Source organism: Phaenicophaeus curvirostris, chromosome Z, assembly GCF_032191515.1.
Source record: "Phaenicophaeus curvirostris isolate KB17595 chromosome Z, BPBGC_Pcur_1.0, whole genome shotgun sequence".
Taxonomy (NCBI): Eukaryota; Metazoa; Chordata; class Aves; order Cuculiformes; family Cuculidae; genus Phaenicophaeus; species Phaenicophaeus curvirostris.
The window spans coordinates 57,999,432-58,018,867 of NC_091431.1; the positions used below are offsets into that span (position 1 = coordinate 57,999,432).

At 39.2% G+C, this 19,436-nt stretch overlaps 1 protein-coding gene across 3 annotated transcripts in view; it reads left to right on the forward strand.

Moving 5' to 3' along the window:
* ARL15 (ARF like GTPase 15) overlaps positions 1–19,436 on the forward strand; it is a 225,438-nt gene that overhangs the window by 76,931 nt on the left and 129,071 nt on the right. For all 3 annotated transcript variants that reach the window (XM_069879800.1, XM_069879799.1, XM_069879797.1), the window contains 3 exons: positions 1,286–1,430; positions 3,970–4,029; positions 16,880–17,088. In XM_069879800.1, coding sequence (XP_069735901.1) covers positions 1,286–1,430; positions 3,970–4,029; positions 16,880–17,088 — 414 coding nt within the window. The remainder of the gene's footprint in view (positions 1–1,285; positions 1,431–3,969; positions 4,030–16,879; positions 17,089–19,436) is intronic.

Below are 19,436 nucleotides of genomic sequence, written 5' to 3' on the forward strand. Positions count from 1 at the left end.
CACAGCTTCAGATGATTAACCTTCTGCATATAAGTGTATGCTGGGTACTCAAAGCCTTGTTGGTTCAAAATTACCTTAATTAAAAAATATAGTCTAAAGGGTGACCGTATCCATGAGTATAAGCAAGAGAGGGAGGGGAGTGGAGTTCTGGTTGATCTTTCAGCCTTAATTCTGGATTTCAAGAGCGCTGCATGCTTGGTTTGTTAGCATTAATGTTGCACTAACTTAGGGTATTTTTGCATGAGAGTGTGTGTGTTTAGTCAACTAAGCATGAAATCCCTTGCTTCTGTTTGTCCCTATTAAATAGTGGTAACAAAAGAAACAGACAGGAGATGGGTCCAGAACAAAGCAGAAATAATGGAGTATTTCACCCCAAAAAGGAGAGTGCAACAAGAAGCACAATGAGTAGGCAGAGACAGACTTGGTGGCCGGAGGCAGTGTAATATATTGGAGAGAGTAGTGATTCAGAGACGTTTGCTGCCCAGAGCTTCAATCTGTAGTCTCTGAGTGGCACATATATCAGAAGTGTTTGACTACCCCTGCTATAGACACAATAATGCATTTCCCAGAAGAAATCTCTGTAGGGCTTTAAAGGCACACTGTCTATGGTTGTCAGCTCAAATATCGGTCCACTTAAAACTGCAATCATCTAGCTGACGCAGAAATCCTGAAGCAGGAGTAGGACTGGCTGACTTGTTCCCTTAGCTCTTGCATATGATTGTATGTATGCATGCAGCATGTTCACACATATACAAGTGAAATGAAAGTAGCAGCGGTGCTGAATATTGTGCAATTCTCTGCAGACTGCAACACCTCATCAGTCCCAGGAAGGATATTAGTGGAGCAAAGTTCCATGATTCTTTCCTGTGACATCACTTAGAGCCTGGCCAGGAGCTGCTCTGGTGTTCCCATCAAGTATTGCATTAAACTAGTGCAGGAAGTGGACTCATGCATACAAAAACAGAGGCTTGAATAGGGCATGTGCCTATCTCACTGTATATGCATTGTTCATGCTGTTCAGGGTATGAATGTCACTTTCCTTAGTCCAAATTGATGAGGTTTAGGTGAAAATTTAAGAGGCGTATTTATGTTTCCTTATAAAGCTGTTCTGCATTTTAGTTGAGGTGGTCTTAGTGCATTTACCATTAGTAATAATAATTTATTTCTCTCCAATGCCTTTAAATTTATGAAGTTTATTTTAGAACCTAGTCGAATCAGCATTTGCAAAAGAAAAGTAACTTATTCCTTTTGGTTTTGTTTTGTTTGTTTTTCTCTACCCTGGCAGTGTTTTAGAGCACTTTGCTGCAAGGGACCACCACCACCACGACCTGAATATGACTTGGTTTGCATAGGCCTCACTGGTTCTGGCAAGACGAGTCTTCTGTCACAGCTTTGCAGTGAAAGCCCGGAGAATATAGTGTCTACCACAGGTACGATACTGCCTTTGTTCCACAGTGTGCTGTAATGTTCCTCACAGGTAACTTTCGAAACAAAGCGAAGAGGGTAGAGAATTTCAGCTTGGTTATCTTGAAAGTACCTAATGGATTGCTTTGAAGCTACTGCTACTTACTCTCAGTGTTTGGTCATACACTGTGGAATATACAAGAAAACACACAATTTGGAGTATGTTGAAGGTCAAAACATGCATTATGGTGTAATGAAGCAGAACTATCAGCAACATACAGTAGCAGTGTATGTGTAGACGGATATTGAAAGGTTTCTTTCTTCTCTTTTTACTTGCTGCTTTTAAGAATTCTTGTTCTATGTACAGAAAAGAAGAGAGTGTACTGTAAGTTAGAATTGGGGTAGCGATGATCTGAAACTTAAGTTGGGAATTATTTCTTGTCATACTTGGTCAGTACTGCCTTGTGGTATGTGCTGGCAACTGAAAGAACAAGTGTAGTGGAAATGTTAATTTCTGACAACAATCCTTTCTTTTTAGATTAACAAAGACACTTGCTTATGTAGTAAGGGCAGATTGAGATCAATTAACAAAAAGTTTCAGTGGCATTGAGAAGATACATAAAAGTATATACAACAACCACAACTGAAAGGTATCTTATGCCCAAAACATTTGAATATGCACACTGAATTAGATGAGCCAAAATACCTAATACTGAAAAAGATACTTTGATTAAAAGAACTAAAAAAACCCCAAACCAAAACAAACATGTGGAGTGAGAAAAAGGAATACCTGGCTGCAAAGGTCAGAAAAAGGACAGATTAGGTCACAGAGATGGAAGAAATGTGTTTCTGTGGCCACTGTTATTTCCTAAGGCTGATTTGCTGAGGGAACAAATAGTGAGTGTTTTGCAAGTAACTTATGTTTATAGTTACATGGCTTTATATCATAGCTGTGGTTCATGGATTCGAATTTTATGCTTGTCCCCTTGCAACCCTAGCTGATTTTCAGAGTATCTTTGTTTAAGGTAAAGTGAAACAGGTACCAGAAAATACTGTTTGTTTTTCTGTGATGAATAATTAACCCATTTTGTTTACAGTGGTGTTCCCCTCTCTCTGAGTTTTATCTTTAGAATGAACCTACAGTTAGTGCAAATTGTACTTCAACACTTTAGACCCTGAAAGAAATAGTAATAGCAGTGTAAATATCGTAGATATAGAAAAGGAAGTAATGAAAATGTTTATTTTAAAAATGAATTTTCTTACATATTTCTAGATCGTTGCAGTTCGTAACAGTATTTAGTTAGGCAACTTGAGGAATGAAAATGGACTCTGAAGAATAATATGTAGCATACAAGCCAAAATGGTGCATATTTAGGCTATTCAGCTTGTAATAAATGTAGCCATACGTACCATATCTGTGCCGTATGAAAAGACATTGTTGAGCATTCAAGTATACAATTTGGCAACTTCACTCATCTTTTAAACTATAACCTGTATTCTTTCTGTTCTCATCAAACCCACTCAGGTCCATTCCAGTTTTTCCTTCTTTCCAGGAAGAGTTTAGAGTTTGTTTTAAGACAGCAACAACAAAAATATTTCATAATTACTCCCTTCAGATTTTTTTGCACTTTACTCTACTGCATCTAGTACTGACTGTGGCTGGAGTACTGGAGTGCAGCCTGTTGGTCTGATCTGAAAGAAAAAATATCTTGGTTCTGTTAAATGATAGCTAATAAACTTCTTTACTCAGTTTGCAGATATGTAATCAAGTTGAAAATATTTGTGCTAGATAGAAATAAATTTAATGTCTTTCTGGACATTTTATACTGGAAAAGCAGACATAATTTTTTCCTTATAAACTGTTATGTACACGTACTTGTATGTATGTATGCATGGAACGTGCAGAACGTAATATTCAGTACATTGATGGATGGCTGGGAGCCTTTCATGTTTCTTTGCGCTTGGCTGTCTGAATTTTCAGTTAAGGAAAATCATCACACTTTTAGAAAGTTTTTCTGTTGTAAGCCTGTAGCAGGCTAATAGAGAGTTTTTAGATGCTTCTGCTGTGTTTTTAACCATTTTAATACATACCAATTTAGTCTGTAAAAGGATCTTTCTCTTAATAAATTTTATAGACAGGATTAATACTCTAGGTATAAACAAAACCTGTGAAGTTTAAATTTAAGAAAATAATGATTTGAATTGCACATTGTCTTCCATGCCTTCTAAAAATTGCAGGAGGATTGTGTTATATTACTGGTAGTCTGAAATCTAAAATTCAGTTCCAGTTGCATTAAAAACAGTTTTGTAAAGGTGTATTCTGTACTAACTCCTTACAAAATGGTAGATGGCCTGGATGGAACGTCTGTGCTGAATTTTGTATGCTAGCTATTTAATAATATCATTACAAATTTCATTGCTGAAACAATTCCCTCAGCCCATATTTGGAACAGCAATATCCTGGTTCTTGATGAAAAGAGTGGTCCTTTCTGAATGTGTCCAGCTGATTTCAAGTGGTTTCTTTAACAAAAAAAAATTATTAATACTCTTTATTTCTCTCCTTAGGTTTTAGTATAAAAGCGGTGCCATTCCAGAATGCCATCTTGAACGTAAAAGAACTTGGAGGTATAGCATCTATTAATTTGATTCTAAAAACATGCAGTGTCAAAAACTCATCATACCAAACTGTTTTAAGTCAGTGTGGCTGGAATTTAAAAATCTGTGTTTCACCACAGCTGATAAAGTTGAGAAGAATTGCATAAATACTGACTACAAAGAACAAATAGTAAAAACCAAGAGGAGCAGAAGGCAGATAAGTGCAATGTCTCTCCTTAATGTAATTTCTTGGAATGCGCTGTTATACAGAATTTATACAAAAGTTATACAAGAATGCAAACTGGACTGTAATCGTAGTATGGCCCATCTGGCAGCTCAGGGGAGCATGCTTGCTGTGTTTTTTGTACATATAAGGTTTTGCTTATGAGCATTGGCTCAGGTAACTATGCGAAACAATTGACAAAATAGATATATTTACTGCACCACTGAAAGTGTTGCTAAGGCAGCCAACTTCAGATGAGTTATGTTCTTTGAGACCTGTTTTCTTGTTGGATTTGTTGTAGTTTTTTAATTTTCTATATACAGGTAAGCTATTTGGCTGTCCAATTCTGAGCCTGAGTCTTAAGCAATGAAGAGGTAACTCTCTTAAAAGGAAGAAAAAACTCTTCTAATGAGCGTTCTTGTGGAGTATAATTTTGTCTAACATTATTCTACTTAAAACCAACATGTAAATCTTCTTTATGTTCTAGAATTTCTGTAGGTCTTTATATAAATATAGCAGAATGAATCTTGAGAATGTTCACTAGATTTTCAGCAAGGTTGAAACCTTTCTTAAATGCTCTAGGGGAGAAGTTAACTTGATTCTTGAAGAGAGTTTCATGAGTTACAGCAATGTATTAACAGCAAGTGTTTCAAAAATTTACAGCAGAAGGCATACTGTTAATATTTCTTAGATTCAGCAGTCAAGCAGTTATAGAATCATAGAATAATTAGGATTGGAAGGGACCTTAAAGATCATCTAGTTCTAACCCCCCTGCCATGGGCAGGGACATCCCACTATATCAGGTTACCCAAGGCCCCATCCAACCTGGCCTTGAACACCTCCAGGGATGGGGCAGCCAAAACTTCCCTTGGCAACCTGTGCTAGTGCCTCACCACCCTCACAGTGAAGAAATTCTTCCTAATGTCTGGTCTAAATCTGCCTGTCTCGTGTTTATACCTGTTCCCCCTCATCACAAGCCTTTATGAATAGTGCCTCTCCAACTTTCTTGTAGCCTGTTCAGGTACTGGACTGTCGCTATAAGATCTCCTTGGAGCCTTCTTTTCTCCCGGCTGAACAAGCCAAACTTTCTCAGCCTGTCCTCATATGGAAGGTGCTCCAGCCCTCAGATCATCTTTGTAGCCCTCCTCTGGATCCATTCCAGCAGCTCCATATCCTTCTTACATCTCAGTATTCCAGCTGAGGTCTGAATGTGAAGCATATACTGGCTGCATAGTATCCTTATGATTTGGTTGAAGCAGTGTCCTTCCTTGAGATTGAAGATGGTGCTCATTTTCACTGTGCTGGTTGGCTCTGGTACTGCTAATGAAGCCAGTTTGTTTCTTCATTACTCTAGGAATTTTAAATTATCAGGCAAAGTGTACAGAAAACAGTCTCACTTCTTTTGTCTCTTCCTAGTCTGATTATATCTTCATCAGCCTTTAGGATTAGAGACATGGAACAAAGTTCGCTGTGTTCTTTTTTTTACAAATTTTTCTTTGAAATATGTGATACTAGAATATAAAAGAAAATCAAACCATACTCTCTCTGATTATTTTTGTTATTGCATTTGTTTCCTAAGCTAGGCTGCCTTCCTATGAGAAAACAAGGTTTTTATCCAATTTCATGAATGTTAAAAGTTTTGTTTAAAAACATTGAATTTGATCCTGAATAAGAGCATATATAGCTTTCAAATCAAGCATAGGCATACTTGAATTACTTGAAGTGGAGGTGTTGCGTTATTTACTCACCAAGTTGATTTGCCCATTATCTAAGGTTTTGTTTTGATAGTCAAAATTCATTCCTGCTCCCTGAGAAATTAAAAAAATACAATTTGCTTTAAAAAAAACTTTAAAACTTCAGTCCATAGAATAATATATGTAATTTAGGTTACTGTGAAGATGTGACATAGCCTAGTCCACATTCTTTCAGAATTTACTCTTTCTGGGATGGTGGAATTATTTCTCTTATTATGAAACTCAGCTGAGTAACAGTATGGAAAGAAGTTATAGATTTGATGATTTCCTGTTACAGTGCAGCAATCTCTGATAGGAACCGAGAGTGAAATTGTGTATGAGGAATATGCAGGAGAGTGGAGAAAGACTGGAAGAATAAGGGAGATGATAATATTTGTTGTTCAGAAGGTTTTAACAGTTTTTCTGGAAGAAGTTTGAGATGCTGAGTGCTGAGGTCTATTCTTAAGACAGATAATGAAGGTGTGAAGGCAACAGAAAGCATTTTCTTTGGTTTTAATAAGTTCCAGCCTGGAGATAAACTACCATTTATTCAGCATATTTATTCAGACTTTTGCTGTTGTAACACTGTCAAAACAGAATGTCAAATCGTAGTGTCTCTTGTGACGTAGATACTTATTCAGATCTAAATCATGATTATAGGTCCATTCTGGAGGTCAACTGATAATTTACAGTTGTTTTTTTTTAGAATAAGTCTATTTTATAATTTAGTTTGCCATGTTGTAAATGTGGACTTAGATGCTACTGGGAAGATGCCAAATACTGAGCCTGGTCAAATTTAAAAGAATGATTCTGGATGAGAACAGCTCTTTTTCTTCTTCCCAAGTTTAAAAATACTAAAAACATGTTCTAACATTTAGTTACGTTCTCTGTTTTATGTACTAAAATATATTGTCATATGTTTGTGTTACATTTTTGTAATCCACCCAAAGGCCTTTTTCACAAGCATAGCGAATCAGCATGTCTTTGAAATTTCATTTAACATAAAATGTGTGAAGCGCTTAGCAAGAGCAGAGTGGTTAATATCAGGGATGCTTGAGTCTCCAGCTGGCAGAGCATGCCCAGGAAAGAGATGAGAGCTGTCCTCCCCACTGCTGTTGCTTCTTAAGCTTCGTGACCAAAGTCATAAACTCATACTCTCAGGCCAACTGAATTAATTGTCTAGGTGAGAGCTAGAGAACAAATAATTTTAAATAGGATGGGTTAAACAAAGCATGTGTATTTTCCTTAATTTGGAAGTAAAGAGCAGCAGAAGAGAGAGAGTAGGAGACAGAGTCACGCTGTCATGCAATCCAAGTTGAACGGAAAGTATGAACCCCTGAAGAAGACGTCAACAGTGTTGGGTGGTATCTGCCTTGTGAAGAAATGAGGGAGGAGGGAGAAAATAATGTTGATCTATCAATTAGAATTTAAAATTTGAATATTTACGAGAAACCACTCTCCCTCTTTGCTCTGTGGAGGGAGAGGGAAGTACTGAACACCCTAGTAGCAACATAGCCTTGCAGAGCAGCTAAAATTTCATCTAGTTAATCATCAGAAAACTGATACCACAAGTAAATGCCAGCTGAAGTCATCTTCACAGGGACGAATTAACACAAAGCAACAAAATCTCCACACTGTATTCGATTAAAAAGCAGTTGACACCTCTACAAAATCTGGTTGTGGAGTGCATGCAGTGCCATCTGTGACATAGCTGCGTCTAACAGTTTACAAAATGTCTTAGCAGATGAAATTTTTAGATGACCCTGATGAGCTGTCCAAGCTGTGAGTTGCACAGAGACAGACAGCTTCTGAAAGCATTAAAGTTAGATCTGTTTTCTATCAATCGTATTCAGCCTGCTGCTCAAATGGTGCCTAAGCCCTGGCTCTGTCATAGTTTCCCCATTTCATAGACTAGAGAGATCATTTATACCTGCTTACAGATCTTGTAAACATGAGTCCTGAGGAAGCTCTGACAAAGATTCAGTATTAGGGATCTTTGGAAGTATTGTTTTTTTCTACAATTAGCTTTTCATATAGTGTGAATAGACAACCTACTGCCTATCTTATTCAAAACAAGTATGAGCCATGCAAACAATGCCCATCAAAGCTAGCTATAGTATGATGAATAAACACACAATTTCCTAGTTACATCTTTTTTGTGGGGTGGAGAACCAGTTGTTTTTGTTGATGGGATTTCTTTTTTTTTTTTTGTAGAGAAATGTAGAACCTTTGGTTTCCTAGAAGGGTTTGTCTCCTGTTAGACTTGCAGCTCCATTTTCTTCAGGCAGAATCAAAGGGTAGAGTTTAGCAGCCTAGTTCAGCATCAGAAATGATGCCTACATTTTATGAACTCCCTCCAAACAAATAAGTTTTTATTTTTTGATTCTAGGCAGGAAAGGCCTTGGCCCTTTCAAAGGCAGATTCAGACTTCGGTGAGCCAGTCAGCAGAAGGGCTAGACTTAGAGAAATACACAGCTCTGGAAGACTTGCTGCTTTCTTCATATGCCTACTAGTCTTAAATGCCATAGAGAAAGATGCATTTTGAGCTTTATTTGATATTACCTGCACTGTCACCAAAGGTGTGACTGCAGCTCAGAGGAGGGTACATCTGAGCCTTGCTGAGTACTGGCAGCAGTCATCAGCCTGAGGAGGTGTGCTGCTGGTTCTGAGATCCTGGCTGTTACCGAGTCCTCCATGAGAGATGGGAAAAGGGCAGAGAGGGGGTAATAGGTGGAAAGAAAACTGTCAGATGATTTTATTGTTGCCAGCCATTCTTTCCTAGCCCTAGAGGACTTACTATGTGTTTGTGCCTTTAGAAAAATAAATTTTTTTTTAAAAAAAGAAGCAGGAGTGATTTTGGTATTGAGAATGGCTGTCATACATGAAGTCCAGTTTAGCATAGTGTGCCACCTGCTGCAAACTATTAAAGCTTCAGACTTCAGGCTTCAATAAATGTTGAAGCATATTGCAGGGGACATATTGAAATAATCTGTAAGATTATTTTTAATGAACTTTAAAAATAAACTTCAGATTCCTAACTAAAGAAGGAGATTTTTGTTTCAAATTGCCTGTTTTATTTTAAAATGGCAGTGAAAAACACAGGCTGAAGTAGATCAAACTGACTTTCTCTGAGTAGATAGAAATTGCTTTCTGCATGCAAGTGTAAATACAATGTTTTTAAAACTTCCTAGTAACCTAGTAGTATTTGTAACCTAAATGTTGTTCTGACAGTTTTAAATATCAGAGTAGGTGGAGATTCAAACTGAAGACAGCACCTAAGTTAGCTGCTAATAAGGTAAATTCTGAAGGCTTGACTACATTATTAATCTCACTGGGGAACCCTGGAAGACAGACAAGAGATGACAGAGGCGGTTTCCATAAACTTCAGTTTGCTAAGAAAAATAAAAATAAGCACAATAAACTTATATGTACTTCTGATTTTTCTATACATTGAATATAAACATATATATTAATATTTGTATATATTGAATATAACCACATCAGTGGACACAGGAAAACCAGTGGATGTGATCTATCTGGACTTCTGTAAAGCCTTTGGCAGGGTTTCCCAAAACATCCTTCTCTCTAAATTGCAGAGATGTGGATTTGACAGTGGACTGTTTGGTGGGTAAGGAATTGATTGGGTGGTCATATTCAGAGAGTAGTAGTCAATGGCTCAAAGTCCAGATGGAGATCCGTGACAAATGGTGTCCCTCAGGGGTTCGTACTGGGACCAGTGCTGCTTAATATCCTCATCGATGATATAGACAGCGAGATCCTGGAAGACTGGGGAAGTCCCACTGGGCTGGAGGCTGGCTGATGTTGTGCCCATCTACAAAAAGGGCCGCAGGGAGGACCCAGGAAACTACAGGCCTGTCAGTCTGACCTCAGTGCCAGGGAAAGTCATGGAACAGGTGATCTTGAGTGCTATCATGAAGCACATGCAAGAGAACCGGGTGATCAGGCCCAGTCAACATGGGTTCACAAAAGGCAGGTCTTGCCAGACTAACCTGATCGCCTTCTATGACAAAGTGACCCGGCTACTGGATGAGGGAAAGGCTGTGGATGTGGTCTTCCTGGACTTCAGCAAAGCCTTTGACACAGTTTCTCACAGCATTCTGCTTGAGAAACTGTCAGCCTCTGGGCTGGACAGGCGCACACTCTCCTGGGTGGAAAACTGGTTGGCTGGCCGGGCCCAGAGAGTGGTGGGAAATGGTGTGAAATCCAGCTGGAGGCCAGTGACAAGTGGGGTTCCCCAGGGCTCAGTGCTGGGTCCAGCCCTGTTCAATGTCTTCATCAATGATCTGGATGAAGGCATTGAGTGCACCCTGAGCAAGTTTGCGGACGACACTAAGCTGTGTGGAAGTGTGGATCTGCTGGAGGGTAGGGAGGCTCTGCAAAGGGATCTGAACAGGCTGGACCGCTGGGCAGAGTCCAATGGCATGAGGTTTAACAAGGCCAAATGCCGGGTCCTGCACTTGGGGCACAACAACCCTATGCAGTGCTACAGACTGGGAGAAGTCTGTCTAGAAAGCTGCCTGGAGGAGAGGGACCTGGGGGTGTTGGTTGACAGCCGACTGAATATGAGCCAGCAGTGTGCCCAGGTGGCCAAGAAGGCCAATGGCATCTTGGCTTGTATCAGAAACGGCGTGACCAGCAGGTCCAGGGAGGTTATCCTCCCTCTGTACTCGGCACTGGTGAGACCGCTCCTCGAATACTGTGTTCAGTTCTGGGCTCCTCACCACAAGAAGGATGTTGAGGCTCTGGAGAGAGTCCAGAGAAGAGCAACAAAGCTGGTGAAGGGGCTGGAGAACAGGCCTTATGAGGAGCGGCTGAGAGAGCTGGGGTTGTTTAGCCTGGAGAAGAGGAGGCTGAGGGGTGACCTCATTGCTCTCTACAACTACCTGAAAGGACGTTGTAGAGAGGAGGGTGCTGGCCTCTTCTCCCAAGTGACAGGGGACAGGACAAGAGGGAATGGCCTCAAGCTCCACCAGGGGAGGTTTAGGCTAGACGTTAGGAAAAAATTCTTTACAGAAAGGGTCATTGGGCACTGGCAGAGGCTGCCCAGGGAGGTGGTTGAGTCACCTTCCCTGGAGGTGTTTAAGGCACGGGTGGACGAGGTGCTGAGGGATATGGTTTAGTGTTTGGTAGGAACGGTTGGACTCGGTGATCCGGTGGGTCTCTTCCAACCTGGTTATTCTGTGATTCTGTGATTCTGTGATTCTGTGATCAAGTGCACCCTCAGCAAGTTTGCAGATGACACCAAGCTGAGTGTTGCAGTTGCTGCACCGGAAGGGCGGGATGTAATCCAGAGGGACCTGGACAGGTTGGAGAAGTGGAGCTGTGCGGACCTCATGAGGTTCAGCAAGCCCAAGTGCAAGGTCCTGCATCTGAGTCGGGGCAATGCATGGTTTCAATACAGGATGTTTCAATACAGTGATTGAGAACAGCCCTGTGGAGAAGTACTTGGGGTTGCTCATTGATGAGAAGTTTCACACAAGCCAGCAATGTGCACTTGCAGCCCAGAAGGCCAACCTTATCCTGGGCTGCATCAAAAGAAGCGTGGCCAGCAGGGGGAAGGAGGGGATTCTGTCCCTCCACTCTGCTCCTGTGAGACCTCAGCTGGAGTACTGTGTCCAGTTCTGGAATCCTCAATGTAAGAAGGATATGGAGCTGTTGGAACAGGTGCAGAGCAGGGCTACAAAGATGATCGGAGGGCTGGAGCACCTCTGCTATGAGAACTGGCTGAAAGAGTTGAGATTATTCAGCCTGAAGAAGAGAAGGCTCCAAGACCTTATAGTGACCTTCCAGTACCTGGAAGGGGCCTACAAGAGAGCTGGGGAGGGACTTGGACAAAGGCACATAGTGATAGGATGAGGGCAAATGGCTATATATTGGAGAGGGGAAGAGTTAGACTAGACATGAGGAGGAAATTCTTCACTATGAGAGTGGTGAGGCACTGGCACAGGATGACCAGGGAAGCTGTGGATTCCCCATCTTTGGAGGTGTTCAAGGTTGCCCAGGGAAGCTGTGGCTGCCCCATCCGTGGAGGTGTTCAAGGCCAGGTTGGATGGGGCCTTGAGCAGCCTGGTCTGATGGGAGGTGCTCCTGCCTATGGCAGGGGTGTTGGAATTAGATGATCTTTAAGATCCCTTCCAACTCAAACCATCTATGATTCTATAGCGGCAGAAAATTTATTCCTCAACAGTTTTTGGGTGGTTTCGCTTGTGCTGTTCATTCAGATTGTTGAATTCAGATTGCTGCAGTGACTGACTTTACACACGTGTGAAACTCATGTATCACCTGTGTGTCAATGTGTCTGTCAATATGAACACATTGCATGCACGCACAAAGTGGGCATCTTAGAAAGGATGTATAACTTTGTAGTAAAAAAGAGCTAAGAGGCTGAAAAAAATAGCTAGTGTAAAAACCAAATAAATGAATCTGTATACCGTATTTCTTCAAGGGAAGTACTGGGAAACCTAAACAAAGGGTATGGCTGAGCTAGATAAGGAGCAGCCGCATCTCTTAAAAATGTGTGAAGATTTCTAAGATTTCAGGCATCTTCCCAATTACCTAAAAAAATAATATTTTTCTTATGAGGAAATGATGGGAAGTGAAGTTATAAACCCTCCACTGATTTAGAAACTGTTACGTCAAAATTCTTTTCTTAAGGTTTTCTTGAAGTAGGAGAGTTGAGCATATTCAAAGATTTTGCAAAAACAGGCGAGATTTCTTCTCCCCTCAATCCTCTCTCCTTCCTCTCCATGTGCTAGTCTTTCATGCAAAAAGATGTTGTGGTGCATTGACGTTCCTTGGCATCTTTTCACGTTTTTGCTAATTAGAAATGGTTTCTGTTTAGTATCAGTGGAGGAATTATCTATATAATTTTTTTAATCAACTCTAAAACCTTCAAAACAATTGTCTTCATTTCAGGTGAAGTGGTTACATTTGAAGTGGTAGAAAAACTAGTTGCACCTTCTATTCCTTCATAGCCCCAGGTTAATTGTTTTTGATGGGAAGGAAGAAGTTCTTCCTTGAATTTGAGATTATAACTTCTCTGAAGCTGTGATGTATTTTCAGGTGAACAAGAGCTTTCATGTGCAGGCTAGACTATCTCGAAGCAAGGGCTGTGTGACGTTCGTTGTGCTCTCAGTCGAGACTTGCTGCAAGCTTGACAAGTTACAAATTTGACACCTTTAAATTGCTTTCAGTGACTTTTTTTCTGTAATGCTATGTTCTGTTCTCCTGAAAGTACTGAAAAGGAGGGAGTTGAAGGTTGCCTTAAACTGCTGTGAATAAAGATGTAAACAGAACTATTCATCATTAAAAGAAAGATTTGCAGTTCTGTATTTTATATAGCATTTTTACAAGAGTGCATAATTGTGCAACCCGTTTTAGATGTGTTTTAAACTGCGTATAAATCTCAAACTCTTGCCTGAGCTTCCAAGGGGCATTTGAGGGGTACTGTTGGCACTGGTAGAATTATTAACAGTGTTAACATAGACACGCTGTACCCTTGGCTGATAATCAAAAAGAATTTATTTATTTGCTGTTTTAAAAATTACAAATGAAATCTTTCTCAAAGTTTGAGCAGTTAGCTGAATAAACCTGCCCTGTAGTAATGCTGAATGATGGGGGTTTTACATCACAACTCCCTGTCATTTGTTTGTAAGGAGGGAGTTTTGTTTTCATTTTGTAAAGTAATTCAAGCCTTACGTTTGACTGAATACTACCTTTTCTTTTCGAAGAAGTAGTATGATTGTGTTGTAGTGTGTTTGTACCCCTCCCAGTTTCTTTGTAAATGGGATGTTTCAGTGGCATCTCAAGACCCACTGCTGGAGTGCATTGCTGAGGAAAACAAATTATATGCCTAGCCATCTTAGTTTAGGTATGATGTGGTTGAAGAAGCAGACATTTGCCTGCAAAGCTGCTAGAGAAAAACATGATATTAGGCTGACAAATCTAAATGCGTATTTTGTGTGTTAGTATTGTTTGGTAGGACATTTTGAGTGCCAGTTAAGTTTTTGGTTTCATTTCAATGTCTCTTGAGAACCTGAGGACGTTTATTGGGTGCATATTACATCCTGGATTACTAAAGAACTCAGATTTGAATTTCTTTGGAATAGATGAGAAGATTAATTCATAGGCTGTTGTGCACCTTTGAAAACAACCGCTTACTCTCTAAGGCTGAATTTGTCATGCTGTAAAGTGCGATGGCTGGATCACTATTCACAGGCCAGCATCTCCTGCCCTGGATAACTTTGCAACATCCTACCTAATGCTCTGGAGAATGAAGCTGAGAGCAGATTATGCTTTCTGGATTTGAAGAGTTAAGGCAAAAGAATATAAGCGTATTTGCTTTGTAAAAATTGTGTTTTCCTGTTGCTTATAGCTTATTGATGCCAAGAATTTTTTTTCAAGTGCATTTGCCAGAAAAATAAGTTAAAATGGCACCCCAAGGCAAGACTTTCTCAGTCTTTTTTCTTGTCTGCTTAGTGCAGTTTTTTTTTTTTTATTCTTATACCTCAGGCTGTGTTTTCCTCGGAATTGAGGTGTCAGCAAATTCAGAGCAGGTTGTTATTCTAATGGAAGATCCCAAATGAAATACCAAGTTTTGTTTGACATTGGTAGTTAGTTCTTATAACTATGACATGATGACTGGCCAAAGCCAGAGAGAAAAGGACTACCATGTTTTAGAGGTGTTTTTCTTGGGGCAGTTGATGAGGAGAAAAGAAGTTGAGCAGCTACAGCACCTGAACCAAAAAGACAGGACGGTAAGGTCATCAAATCAGCATACTGCCTTTCTGGCTCCTGTGTCCCATGTAGGGGTCCATGAGCTGCTTTCTTCCCTGCCGGGATACAAGAAATAGTATGGCTTCAAAGATAAGACTCGGGGTCTGGCAGCAACATTTGCTTGAAAAGCAGCTGTCTGAAGCTTAGAATAAATAAGACAGATGTTGTGTTGCTAGGAAAAGAAAGACCTTCAAAGAACTGATCATGGTGTCTGCCTTTCAGTTTGCTGAAAAATATTCTCTACCAGTTTTTAAAGTACTGTGATACTTCTGATGCCTCTAACACTGTTGTGTGTGGCTATGTAAACACTGTCCCTCTTGCAACTTACTCTACTTGGTTCTGAAAGACAGCTATTTGGAAAGACTGGAACACCTAACACACTATGACATTTTTTACAAGTATAATAGGTAGATATTCTGGTGGTACAGAGACACAGAATTGGCTTTCAATGCAGTCCCTCCTCTGTATAAGTAATGTTGATCTTCAGAAGCTGATAAAATAAATGAAACACCTGTCCTATTTGTACATTGTTACTTTGGGTCTAGTTAAATTAACAGAGAAATGAGGCAAGGTCTTGACTAAATCCCATGACTATTTGCCTTTAAGCAATCAACTCTTTATACCCCTTGCAGAAAAAACTCTTCAGGTATGACTTCAGTATTCTCTGTAGGGAAAAAGTGTGTGTTCACAACCTTCGTTAGCCACCTAAATTGTGCTAGATGGAGAATATAGGAACAGAGTGCTTAAGGTTCCAGAGTGGTTGTTATACAGAAGATAGTAACTGTGTGGTCTGAGATTTGAATACTCTGGGTTGAATGCCTAAAGTATCTGGTGTAAATTCCTTTAACAATATTTATTTCTTGTTCTCTGTTTACTGTTTTCTGTTGCACAACATATAAATTGAATATTTTAAGTATCATGTTGAAGTTACAGTAATTATGTTGCATTAAATTCTCATTCTGTGCCTGCACGTTGCTCAGAACCTTTATGTAGTTTTATTTCACTAAAAATTTGGGGTTTATTAATATCGGCATTTAGTATTGGTGTCTACATTCAAGTTCACTTCTCCCTGTCTCAAAGTAAGAAAAGTGTCTGTAAAGGATACCTTCAGCCATTTCTGCAAATCACTGTCTTGCAGACATGTCAAGTTTTCTATTAGTGTATTGCGGCTGCTGTTCACTTTCTAGTGTTAGTCCCCATGAGTGCAGTGCCAGACTCAGACATACAAAGATTAGCCCGTATCCAAATCATAGTTTAGATAGTTTGACAGCTGTCAAATACAGTTTTTTTTCCTTACTGCAATTTTACAACATATGCTACTCTCCAGGGGAGACAAAAGCTTTCTGTAGATAACCTTATTGCTTGGCTTCTGTTGAGATGGCTGTGTGCAGCTGAACCATGTCCTAAAAATTACTGTGGCTTGTAAGCCTGTACAGTCACTCATATGTCTCCTGTTGGGCACTTCTAGAGTCCTTAGTGTAGTTTGCAGTGCAAAATTAGTTTAAATCAATGCCTTTGTATGTTGTCACCATAGCTCCTCATTCACTGTTCAACTTACTATTGTATCACTATTCTCCTCATTAAGTCTCTAATTGCTTTAATTGGCTTTTCTGACACTTTCCCCCAATTATGAAGTGTTTGCCTGATGGTTTGGAGATGATCTGAGAGACCTTATGCTCGGAGATTAGCAACTCTCATGAAAGAGCCTACAGGTTACAGCAAGGAGCTGCAGGGCTATGTGAAAAAGAATGGGGAACGGTTTAGATACTAGTAACAAGATATTTCAGTGAGAAGGTATATCATTAGACTATATAACATGGGAAGTATGGTGATTCTGCCAGTACTCGTTAATGGAGCAGAAACTTTCAGGGATGAAAACTCCATTGAGTAAAATTCCTTCCTGATTTAAACAATGTTAATTTGACATTTGTGTTTATTTATGGTTGTGTGGATTTATGGTTGCTTTTTATCCTTTTTATTCTTTCAATGATGATTATTTATGAGACGGAATTTAGTCCATTGCTTTGCTTTGATTGTTCTAGGTAGAAGGGTTGTTTTCAGTTACAAGTATTAATTGAATCTGTTTAATTATTCTTATTTTAATTAGTTCTTATTATTGTCTTGAAAGGGGCTGACAATATCAGGAAATACTGGAGTCGTTACTACCAAGGATCCCAAGGGGTAATATTTGTATTAGACAGTGCCTCCTCTGAAGATGATCTAGAAACTGCTAGGAATGAACTGCATTCTGCTCTCCAGCACCCACAGTTATGTACTTTGCCGTTTTTAATACTGGCCAATCATCAAGACAAGCCAGCAGCTCGCTCTGTACAAGAGGTATGTTACATGGCAGTGTCTTGCTTCCTGGTATTTACTATGTGCGCTCTGTTAACCCAGTGTTACTTATTACCCTGACATCCTACTTAGGAACTGACATTAGCTCTTTGCTTGCTCTAAGTACGCAGACCTAGAGCAGTTCCAGCCCCTAAGAACTTAGTTTAATGCACTCCATACAACCTTAGTTGTTGTTCTGGAACACAGAGAAGTAATTATTGGATACAAATAGTTCTCCTGCTTTCACCATATTTTGCTTAAGGTAGAAAAGACATTTTTATCAAAAACTGCTGGGACAGTGATTTTTTTGTTTAGTTCGCGTTTTTTATTTGCTACGACTTTTAAGCTTGCCCTACCCCATTACTCCATTCTTTGCTTAAAGCAATAGATTGCAGCCACAGGTTGTCTTTTATGTAAAATCTTTTTTTTTCTGAACTGCTGTGTAGAAGTGCGAGAGGAGAGTTGCAATTCCTGTGCTGAAGGCCTTAACTTGATTTTATTCTTTTAAGTAGTAGTGTCTTTGTCTAATTTGTAACTATCACATAGTAAATTACACAATTGTTCTATTTTTGTACCTTTTGCTCTTAAGTGTCTGAAAAATTCATCTTGCCCCCATTCCTATCATGTCACGTACCTCTGCCTATCATGTGACATACCTCTGAGGAAATGCTGAAAGTTACTGACTCTTCATGAGAAGCTCTGCTTCTGAAGTTGTAGGAGGAAGTTAAAATTTGGTTATGTCCTTCTGTCCATATATGGTATTTAAAGGACTTCCTATTAACGATTGCATGTGAAATCTCCTGTTTGTTCTGTGAATAGTGTTTTTTATTACATCAGAGTGAAAACTGTTTAGGCACTTTACTTTGTTGCTGCTTTGTATTTAAACGTGTTGCTTTCTTAGAGGTACTTTGTCAAAAATATGATCTTTCTGAAGAATGCCAATTCAATTCAATGTAGAACTTACTGATCTATAGGATAAGTGCTAGTTGTACAGTGTAGTTGTATGTAGTTTCTGTACTGCTTTGTGGTGCCTTTTCTTACCCAAAAGAAATAGAGGATAAAAAGCTAGGCTTATTATGTGTCAAGAATGAGAAATGCAAATGTGACTGGGGTATAGTAATGTTTTTAATATGAGAGAAAGAGAATCAGTAAGAACTGCGTAAGCTACGATGTCAAATGTTTTATTAAACTGTTGCTCCTTCCCTCCAAGAATCTGTGCATAGGAAATAAAAAAGTAAGAACTTCGATTTAGTATATAGACTTATATAAAAAGGTAAGCTGAAATGATGTGGAGATAGAATCTACAAGTTCTAGGTCTTGCTTATCTAAAAACAGAAGAAGTAATGAATATTTAAAGGAAATGTACTATAGGTTCTCACCTATCAGTGTATTAACGTGTTCTAGTTTATGGCGCAATGTAAAGGTAAAGCATGTATTCCTAAACTTTCCCCTTAAAAAATGACTATGAATGAGGCACAATTGCTTTCATTTTATCATGCACGTACACCAAAAGCATTTCAACTTTTCCTTTTTTCATAGAGCAATACAGATTACAGTTTCCATCAATGGAAATGCTTTTTTTACACAATATAAGTGTTTTTTACTTGCTACTTTTTTCGTTTTTAAAATGGCCAAATTTGGTTTAACATCAATTGAGGATTTTGAATATAATTCAAGAAATTTTCCTTGTTTGATTTCATAAGAATAGTGAATACAATGCCAGTTAGTTTGTTTTACAGCAAATTATACATAACTCTCCACTTTGCAGCTGAGCCCTTATGCATAGGCTTTTTGGGCCAAAACTGAATATTTTGTGTATTTAGAGCTAGCATTCCTTCTTTTATTGGCAGTATCCTCATTTTCTCCTCTTCTATCATTACCGATTGCTTGATATCTCAGTAGAGGAGCAGATCTTTATATGCTAATAATAGTATTTAAATATATTTCTAGTGCATGCTCTTTTTTAAGAAAAGAATCTTCTGGTGTATTACAGTAGCGACCAAGTCTTGACTGCTACTTTGAGTCTGTATGAAATGCTGAAAATAAGAATTTTGTTAAATGTGTACAACTTATGGATATTTACAGAACACCCCCCACCCCCCAGTATCAAGAGCCCAGTGTATGTATTTGAAATTTTTTACTTAAGAGTAGTGGAAACAAAATTACAGAAAAATTGGAGAACGTCATGAAGTTGTTACTTTGTTTCTGAAAAATGTCCTGTGCTTGCTGTGTATGCAAAGTGAGAATTTTATTTGGTCGATTCTGCCAACGTCAAAGTGGAAATTTCTTGCTTTCCTGAAGGCTTTGCTGTGCTGTTGTCTCATTGTTGAGATGTGAAATGAAAGTAAAAT